The following is a 10,273-nucleotide window of genomic DNA, read 5'->3' on the forward strand; positions in this document are numbered from 1 at the left end:
CGGGGCCTGTCACGTGTAACCAAATCCAAAACCTGTGGGTCAAAATTCTCCAAGTCAAAGCACTCGCAGCCTACAAAATCTAAACCCAAATCCAAATCTCCGGCGGGCGCGGCATTAATTAATTACGGGAACTTCACTTTACACGTCGGCCGGAGAGAAAAAACACGAGGTTTATCCACAAATTAATCCGGATCACACCCACAACAACCCACCACCTGTCTCTTCTTTCTTTCTTTCTTTCTTCCTTTTGCTTTGGATTGGCGTCACGCATTCGCAGCCGCGCGCAATTAATTTGCGCTAATCCATCCGGATCGATCGAGCCCTTTTCCTTCTCGTGATTGCACAATGCTCGCTACAGTAGAGAATAGTACTCAACCAGCTGCTGCTACTGCACAAATGCACAATGTTTTGGGTTGGTGGCTTGCGTTGCATGGCCTTAATCGTCCGGGCTTTTCTTTGATCTGTCTTGCTTTTCGCGGATGCGAACACGTGAGAGAGATTTTGGGGCCCGGATCGTGTCGAATCAGCCATGGATAAGACGAGTAGTGACAGTGTGATATGCAGCATCCCTTTTGGTGGAAAAGGAGGTTTTTGGCCTTCTTCACACGAGTCTCCTCGTACGAATTGCACTGTTCAAGTGTGCCTACTGCCTTCTTTTAGTTACTTCCCACACGCTCTTCTTGCTCCCGGTTTCTGTGATGTGTGCCTGCCCCTATTGAGCTATTATACAGTAGTGGATAAGAACATACAGAAAGGTTTTGTTAAAGAATGACTCTACAGCTTGCACACTGTTTAATAATAAGTGTTTATCCCTCTAATGAGCTAAGAAGTTTGTCGCAGCCAGCTTCATACTTTAACCTTCAGTTTATAAGCATAAACAGAAAATTTAGTTTCAAAACTTAAATTTTGAGTTGATCTTGAAGTTTTCTTATCGTGGTTTATTTTTCATCGTTTGCTTTTAAATAGCTTAATAACATATTTATAAAAGTTTTACTAGTAAATTATATTTTAATCATTAATAAGCCGTTTAGCTTATAATCAAAACGATCAGACAGGTGTAGTGAACTTTTTATTATCGTTTACAATCTACGGGAAACTATTCTACAATCTACTCAAAGATCGTGCACGGTACACGGGTACACGACCTTCCCTTTTTGTGGATCTCCGGTACGCCTTTGCAACCACAAGCTGGCAGACATGTTCTGGAAGAAAGCATCACAAACAAATGCATAGCAGCAGCGCCAGCTGATGGAGTGGATAATGCGTAAACGGGCTATAAAGTTGGCGTGGCACGGGCCGAAAAATGCCGTGCGAGCGCGGCACCCTGGCCGCCCGCGCGCGACGATCCTCGGCGACGACACCAGTACACCACGACGTTGATGCGCGCGGCAACGAAGGATTATTACGCGAAATGTGGCTGGAAAAACCCGCGGATTCCACGTGATCCGCTGCTCATCATCACGAACGCCGGTGGAAGCGGAAGAGAAAAAACACAGCCAGAATACTGTTTGATGCCGCTTTGTGATTGTGCGGTGTGGCGTGGACGTGTTTTGTGCTGATTGTCCACAGGCACTGACGTTCATACTACTGTTCTTCGTCAAGAAAACGAAGTTTGCTTATGATAATGTGAGTTCGATCGATTGATCAAATGCATTGTTCTTGAATTAATACAGCCGGCACGAACTCATAGAGCAACGTTCTTGAAACTTGCATTTATATTCATACTTGATCCAAAACAATCCCCAAGTAGAGTATCCGGCACAGATAAATTAAACCGGAACTTTAAAAATGAAAAGAAAACGAAAGAGAGACTAGTGACTGCTTTTTCGTCGTCGTCCTAGTACTAAGACAATTGGGGTATAATACAGAAAAATGAGAAAAAAGAAATATAAGATTTTTTTTAATGGTAGCTTATTTGCGAACGATGTCAGCGACCGACGCGCTGAGGTCATCAGTTGGCGAGCTTGGCCGGGTCGACCTTGCCGTTGCGGTTGCCGGCGGCGGGCATCTCGACGTCGGCGCCGACGTGCACGTCCTCGTCGCGGATGAACCTGCCCCAGTACCAGTGCGACTTCCAGACGAGCACCATCTCCTCGATGGGCACGTTCTTGGTCTCCGGCAGGAAGAAGGCGACGAACAGCGTCATGATCACCACCCACGCGCCGAAGAAGAAGAAGAGGATGAACTTGAAGCGGCAGAGCATGGGGAGGAACGCCTGCGCGATGATGAAGGTGAAGAGCATGTTCACCGACACGTTGATGCTCTGCCCCGCCGACCTGATCTCCAGCGGGAAGATCTCGCTGGGGACGAGCCAGCCCAGGGGCCCCCACGACCACGCGAACCCGGCGACGTAGGCGCAGATGAAGAGCACCACGAACGCCGCGTACGCCTTGGGGATGTCGGCCACGCCGGAGAACCCGAACTTGGCGCCGATGAGGCTTCCGACGACGATCTGGCACGCCAGCATCTGCGTCCCGCCCTGGAGGAACAGCTTCCGGCGGCCGAGGCGGTCGACGGTCACGATGGACACGAAGGTGGCGAAGACGTTCACGAGGCCGGTGATCACGGCGGACATGAGGGACGCGTCGTCGGCGAATCCCAGCGTCTTGAACAGCACCGGCGCGTAGAACATGATGACGTTGATCCCCGTCAGCTGCTGGAACAGCGGGATGGCGATGGCCATGGTCAGCTGCGGCCTGTACCGGCGCTGGAGGATGTTCCGCCACGGGTGCGCCACGAGCTTGGACTCCTCGCTGGCGGCCACCAGGTCGTTGTACTCCTCCTCGATGTCGTCGGTGCCGCGCACGCGCCGGAGCATGCGCTTGGCGGCGTCGGTGTGGCCGCGGTCGATGAGGGAGTTGGGCGTGTCAGGGAGGAAGAGCGCGCCCACGGCGATGATCGCCGCCGGCACCGCCGCCAGCGCCAGGCTCACGCGCCACCCCCACCCGCCCTTGATCTTGGCAGTCCCGTAGTTGATCAGGTTGGCGCACAGGATGCCAATGGTGATCATCAGCTGGAACCCGATGTTGAGCATCCCGCGCAGCCTCGCCGGCGCCATCTCCGACAGGTACAGCGGCACAGACTGTTCATCACACCGACAAAAAATCATCAGTAAAAACTGTCACATCCGAAGAACTTAAGCAAACCAACAGTAAATTTGAAGTCAAAGATAAGGCACAAATTTCAGCAAAAAAATGTAAGGTCTGAGATTTTTGGCTCCAGCTAGAGAAATCTTTGCACACTCATTGACGATAGCAACATGCTCCAAGAATCAAGTACTAGAAGAAAAATCTTGACGTGCGAATGGACACGGCAGCAAGTCGTATTTTGCGGGTGCAAAGTCAAAGCAGAAGAAAGAGCACTGCAATGCATTGACGCAGGTGAACGAGAGCAGCAGCAGTGTATGTACCTGGTTGGCGAAGCCGACGCCGACACCGAGGAGGACGCGGCCGAGGATGAGCATGAGCACGTTCTTGGCGGCGCCGTTGAGCGCGGCGCCGACGAGGAAGGTGACGCCGCCGCCGAACATGGACCACTTGCGCCCCGCGACGCGGGTGACGGTGGACGCGAAGAAGGAGGCGACGAGCGCGGCGAGGTAGAGCGACGAGGTGAACATGGTCAGCAGCGGGCTGTCGAACTTGCAGTACTGGTTGCTCTGGTTCTTCTCCGCCGCCTGCTCCTTCCGGTACACCGACGGGAAGAACTTGATCAGGAACGGGTTCATCGACGTCACACCCCCTGCATCATCCAAAAACAAAAAATGATTTTAAGTTTCGTTTTAAAAATTCTTACTGCGTAAAGATTGGCGAGTAGTATGAAACTATGGAAGTTTATAATAGTATGGAATAAAGATTGCAAAAACGACGGGGACATGGAAAGATTCTTCTTGGTTTCGCAAGAATCTGGCAAGTGGAATAAAAGAAAAGAGGAAGGGAATATCATGGTTTTGTTTCTACGCGTGCAAGGTGCTTAAATGTTTATGCATTGAAGCTCCCGACATGGCGGTAGGTGCACGGTGGCCAAGAGAATGACTCCGGTTTGCATACACCAACATGGTTAATTAACCATTTTTTTATTTATCTCCTGATGATCAGCCATAAAGAAAAGATCATGGACAAGAACTCACCGGAGATGCCGATGTCATATCCGAAGATGAGGCCGCCGGTGGCTGCGACGATGCAGGCGAAGAGGACGAACATGGTGAGCTTCCCGGGGTAGTCCTTCCCCCCTCCGTTGTTCACCACCACGCCGCCGGCCATTGCTGCGACGACCACCTAACCGTCGACGTAGTACTACTACAAATCTCGAAGAGATCACGAGCTCAAAGAAGAAACCCTCTCTGACGAGAAGAGATCAGAGACGAGTGTATCTAGAGACACAGAAGCGAATGGATGGTGAGTTTGGAGAGGCGGAGCGGCGGGAAATATATAGGCGGGGGAGGGGTCCGGACTATTCTGTAAAAGCTCAAAATCCCAAGGGGTGGACCGCAAAATATGCCGCTCACAACCTCAACGTTACAGTCTGTTCCGAGTACTGGTACTAGTACTATTTTTTTAGGAGGAAAATCGCTTGCCGATATTAATTGTGGCTATGGATTACCCGCGATCCACCTGCCTCTGCTTCCTGGAAAGAGAGGCCGTTTCATGTGAACCGAACGCTGCTTTTCCGTTGATGGGCAACGACCGCGATCGCCGTCCGTTTGGGGGGTGTAGTAGATCGACACGCCGGCAATGGCTGTCAGCGTTATCCGGAAGTTGCAAAGGTGATTAATTAGACCGACCTTAATTAGTAGTACTAGTAGTACTTTGTTGTGTTAGCAGTGTGTGTATACAGCTCCAGTCCAGTCCACGCTACGAACGGGGTAGATCGTATCATTATCAGCTGACTCGGCCACGAATCAGATGCCAACCGGCCGGTCGATCGATATGGTGCAAGAATTTCTGCGTGCGTACTCTTAACTCCGGCATGCCTGGAGATGATCTGGCCAGAAATGGGGGAAAAAATTTTGGTGGAGACCGGATGCAAACCTTCTCGTCTGCAACCCTGCTCCAGATATCTGACGCGTGGACAAGTGCATGATCCAATGGTGCGCTCTCCTCGGCTCCAAACCGTGTGCTATCTGTAGCGGCCCATCCTCCGCTCGGCTTGCGTGCCTTCGTCAGCTCGACTCAACCCCGGCTTGGTGGCTATAGAAGCGGGAGCGACGCGCGCTACACCAATCGGCGATGGTGTGTCCGTGATAGTCAGATCATCGGAGAAGGAGCGGGATTGTTCGTCTTCCTACATCTGATAGCAGCCAAATCGCCGGCAATTGCAGCTACCATGGCAGGAGAATTAATCCTCCACAGATGATGCAGCTGCAGCATCCACCCTGGTAGGCATCGAACCCAGACCTGCAAACGCAGTCGCCGGGGATGGTGGAGCCGATGAGGAGCAGTCACCGAGAATCGTGGAGAGGACGCAGTCACCTGGGATCGTGGATTACTGAATAGATGATCCTACAATGCAAAACAGCGTGTTCTAGAAATGATTCAAGAGGACTAACGAAGCTACTTAACTGTAAAACTAACGAGTATCTTGGAGGCTTGGAGCCATGTTTTTGTTTCTTTATTGTACTGCACTGAATCTGAATACAACTTTGTATAACCAGTAGTCTCCAGTGCCGAAACGTTTTGGGGAGTCTTTAACAATTCATCTGATAACATCAAATTGATGCATAATGCTTGGACTATACGATTTCAGACATTCAAGATTTCGGATTACACAATATTCCATATTTTATTTATCTACGGAATCAGATAAATAATCACATTTTTTTAACACATCCATAGAATGCATATTTTAGAACATCTAACACGCCATATGTATTTTAGATAGAAAAATACATTGTACATATTACAAAGGGATCTCAATTTCCTTGCAATTTGAGCAACAATAGAAGGTGTCAAATTACAGCTTATAGCATTTGCACTACAATCCTTGCAAACTCTTAACATTTTACATAGATTAAATATTTCAGATTACAAATAAGGACTACCATCATGATCAAACTACAATACACCATCCTCTTTTGATGCATTTACAGTCCTTTCAGGTAGTACATGTACATATCCCTCTTTTGTATTTTGAACAGAAAATAGAGAACCACCATCATACAAAATTCAGTTGTCCAGGATTTGTCAAATTGAGAATTGCAGAGGTTCTGCTTTTATCAGAAACCTGAGAATCAGGAACAAGAACTCTCTTCGTCATACTACAATTGTTCTCTCGAGTGCCAAAGTTTGTGTTCTCAGCCATGCGTAGTTCTTCCAATTGGTCATTTCCCGAAAGTAGCACAAGACTAGTGAGGTTGATGCATAAGCTTTCCTACCTTTTGGTTTCATAACAGCTTGGGTAATGCACTAATGCACACGATGCCCAACAAGCCCAATTGCATTAATCAAGGCAGCGGTGATGGGCGACGAGCCGGCGATTACCCCTGTGGAGGCGAAAAGCGGCGGCGGCCCTCAAGCGATTGGATGAGGAGCAGGTAGTGGACACGCCCGACGCTTCCCGGCGGCAGACGAGAGAGATGGCAGTTGAATCAGGAGAAAGGGGGAGGGGAACAGATCGCGCTCGCCTAGAGCCGAGCGAGCCGGGAGGGTATTGAGTGGAGGGAGCCGCGGCGCGCCCAGATCATGCCCGCCGGGAGCCAAGAGGGTCGGCCGTTCGATTTGCTTTCTATCCACGCGTCCACCATCTGCAGCGGGGCTGCAGAGGCTTCGGTTTGTAGCCGGTCTCCACCAAAATTTCTTTCAGAAATGGGGGACCTGTGGGCAAATAATGTTGGTCAACACTTGGTTGGCACTCACAATGGTAAAGTAAGGTGCTCTCTATAAAACATGTACATCTCAGCAATAGACTAGATTAATAGTAAACCACCTCAATAGTATGTCTATATGGGTATCTATAGCTCTCTAATTCATTGTCTCGTTTTTCTCTATAGACTATCTCCAAGTTAGTAGATAGCTTTGCTCTCTCTCTTCATTTAATCTCTTCCATGTAGAAAAATATGCTGACATGGATCTTTTGTAGATAGTCTATATATAATTATTGCGGGTGTCCTAAAGAAAACCTGATGAACTGGATGAGGCATTAATGTGTTGAAGTGTTTTGCCATGTGCCGTTCGAAAAAAAGTGTTTTGCCATGTGTTTGACTGTTATCTCAGTTAATATCTGGACGATCAGCTAGCTGGCACAAACTGATCGATCCATCTCATGGTGATTTTGAGCAGCTGATACTATACTTTGTTCGACAGAGAACCCTATTTTTTAGAAAAGAAACAAAGAAGAGAGGCGTGTGAACGGGTATGTTTGGTTAGTAGTACGTTGCAAAACTAGGGATGAAATAGTGCAACGAGTCATGGGATGAGATGACGCAGTTAATGACCGACAAGTTTTGAATGCTCATTTGCATCGCCGAATTAACGCTTGCGTATGCACGCAAATGTTAATGTACACATAGGCACGCATGGCGCGTCGTTGTTGGACAAAAACAGCATGTCCAGTTGGCTTTGGCCGGTGCTCAAACCCATCGGACAGCTTACCTCATGTCGCTGTGTAACAGCAACGATTTTTTCCCCTTTTTTTATTTCGCAGGGAAAATCCACCGGCCGAGTTTATTAAGATTGATCGAATTGAAGTAGGTTACAAACTCAACACCAAGGTTGTTGAGGTACACTCGTGTCCGTGAATCGGCCGAGAGGGACATAGCTGCAAAAAAAAAAAAGAGAGGATAAGAGAAAAATCAAAGATGACAACACTTTCATCGTGTAGATATATACGTACATACGGTGAACCCGCACCCGTAAAAAATACGGTCGTTGTCTCGGCAAACTCTCGCGGAAATCCTGCGCACGCAGGTAGCACGTCGTACCTACGTTTGCTTCAGATATCATGTGTACACACAGCCGCGCGCGGCTCCGTCGCGGGAGCAGTTTTTTGTTCGCTAATCGCCGCAAATCTCGTCGTCCCGTCGACGACGCCGCACGCCGGTGCTCATTTCCGTGTCAAACATGTCAAAACCCCGTGGAATAGCGATCTATCGGCGAGACGGGCGAAGAAAACGCACACACTGTACTGTTGATGGGGTAGTTTGCTACAGGAGTCAAAGGGAGCAGGACGAGGCGGGCGCCGGTCGGCCGGGCCATGCACACCGGCCGGTCAACGCGCGCTGCGCGCGCACGCATGCGCGACGGAGCACCCGCGGATGCGTACTCGCGTCAGCGTCGACGCGGCCGGCGTGAGGAGGACATGTCGCGCTCTCTATCTGTGCCGCTACGACCGCTTGCGGGAGACGGGGAGTAGCATAGCATCAGCATGGGCGCCAGACGCCAGTGGCTTCGTACTTTCGTAAGATACGCTAGCTTTGGTCGCTAGCGTATCGTCAATGGCTCGTTGGCTCGATATGTCAGCTACTAGTTACTCCCTCCGTCCCAAAAAAAAAGACAAACCTTAATTTTTCGTGTACAATGTTTGACCGTCTGTTTTATTTAAAAAAGTTATAAAAAAATAAAAAAGACAAGTCACACATAAAATATTAATTATGTTTTATCATCTAACAACAATGAAAATACGAATTATAAAAAAATTTCATATAAGACGGACAATCAAAGTTGAACACGGAAACCCAAGGTTTACCTTTTTTTCGGGACGAAGGGAGTAGGTTAGTACTACTCTAGTAGGAGTAGCTCGGTCCATGCGACTAGCTAGCTAGGGCCGGGTTTAGTTACCAACTATTTTTTCAAGCTTACAACTTTTTTATCACAGCAAAACTTTCTTACACACGTAAATTTTTAACTTTTTTCTTTAAACTTTCAATTTTAGTTAAACTTTCAATTTTACCGTGGAACTAAACACACCCCAGCCATACCGATTTAGCTGGAGCAGCATGATTGATCGAGCAGCAGTTGCAGTTTCAGGACCGACCCACGGTGGTTACTGTGAAACCGGGGACCACCATGGCCATGAACCAAAGGAGACTACCGTAAATGTTCCTTTCTTCTTTAATATCCAAACCCTGCCTTAATTGAAGCGTAGGGCTTGCTACCACTACGAAGAAATGCAAAACGTCGTCAATGCTACGATGACATATATAACAACGTTGCAGGTCAAAGCTACAAGTCGGCCATGCCGGCCCGTCAGTCCCCTCCCTTGTGCTTCTCCCGTTCTCCGCCTCTCCGGTGCACACAACTTGGAGGGGTATACGGGGATGGGCGGGGCCGCAGCGCACAGCGCACTGGCACGCCAGCGACCGATGCAGCTGAGATCGATATGCGATACGGGCCTGAGCACGCACGCATCCATGCGCCAGCACGTCTCCGCGACGGCGACTCGCGCACTGTTCCACGGACAAAGATGGGCCCACCAGTACACCACTCCAGCCGCGCTCGGGGGTCAAACCGCGCGTGTCTCCGCGACCCGCGACGAGTCAGCTCAGGCGCAGGAAGCAGCGTAGCCGGCGACGTATACGAGTAGTAGCCGCGATGCGTTCGCTGTTGCTGAACGCTGACTCGTGGTCGCTCTTGGAGAGAAAAACATGTGCGCATCGATTGGATGAGGCGCGATCGGTTACGTTGCTGGGCGCCTGGGCCCCCACGGGCAGCCTCGTTTGAAGAGTCTCCGGTAGCGGACCGACTAGCGGAGTCAAGTTCGGGTTTGGTACAAAGCGGCAACTTGTGCGCAGGCGCAGCTGTCTGCGAAGGTGGGAACGCGGAAATTTCTCCATGTGATTTTCGCGCCAGAATTACTCCGTACTCCCAATGGCCAATTTCTTACAGGATCCGAAAGAACTTTCTTGCTACAAGCAGTGTATTATCACCGTGTTTAGATCTAAATTTTTTCTTCAAACTTTCAACTTTTTCATCACATGAAAACTTTCGTGCATACATAAACTTCAAATTTTTCCGTCACATCGTTTCAATTTCAAATAAACTTTCAATTTTAGCGTGAACTAAACATAGCCTATATAGTACATTCTTCAGCTGTTGAGCTGTGACTTCACACTATGCTAAGGCCTGGCTTAGATGGTAAAAATTTTTGTTTTGAGATATTACATTGGATATACGGACATAAATTTAAAGTATTAAACATTATCTAATAACACAACAAATTACATATTCCGCCAAAAAATTGTGAGACGAATTTATTAAACATAATTAATCCGTCATTAGCAAATGTTTATTGTAGCACCACATTTTCAAATCATGGCGCAATTAGACTTAAAAGATTCGTC

At 48.7% G+C, this 10,273-nt stretch overlaps 1 protein-coding gene across 1 annotated transcript; it reads right to left on the minus strand.

Moving 5' to 3' along the window:
- Positions 1-1,687: 1,687 nt before the first annotated feature.
- Positions 1,688-4,396, minus strand: LOC4343590 (sugar transport protein MST6-like). Its single transcript, XM_015792081.3, has 3 exons — positions 4,127-4,396; positions 3,410-3,738; positions 1,688-3,082 (listed from the first exon to the last, which is right to left on the minus strand). The coding sequence occupies exons 1-3, from the start codon at positions 4,257-4,259 to the stop codon at positions 1,952-1,954; spliced, it is 1,593 nt and encodes a 530-aa protein (XP_015647567.1). The 5' UTR covers positions 4,260-4,396; the 3' UTR covers positions 1,688-1,951.
- Between the last annotated feature and the right edge of the window lie 5,877 nt (positions 4,397-10,273).

This window comes from Oryza sativa, chromosome 7 (genome assembly GCF_034140825.1).
Source record: "Oryza sativa Japonica Group chromosome 7, ASM3414082v1".
Classification (NCBI taxonomy): Eukaryota; Viridiplantae; Streptophyta; class Magnoliopsida; order Poales; family Poaceae; genus Oryza; species Oryza sativa.

Bases quoted from the DNA above. Each gene is read 5' to 3' on its own strand.
- LOC4343590 (XM_015792081.3), bottom strand. From the start codon at position 4,259: ATGGCCGGCGGCGTGGTGGTGAACAACGGAGGGGGGAAGGACTACCCC. The intron at 3,739-4,126 runs GTGAGTTCTTGT...TGGATGATGCAG, and splicing joins ATATGACATCGGCATCTCCG to GGGGTGTGACGTCGATGAAC. The intron at 3,083-3,409 runs GTACATACACTG...TGTGATGAACAG, and splicing joins GCGTCGGCTTCGCCAACCAG to TCTGTGCCGCTGTACCTGTC.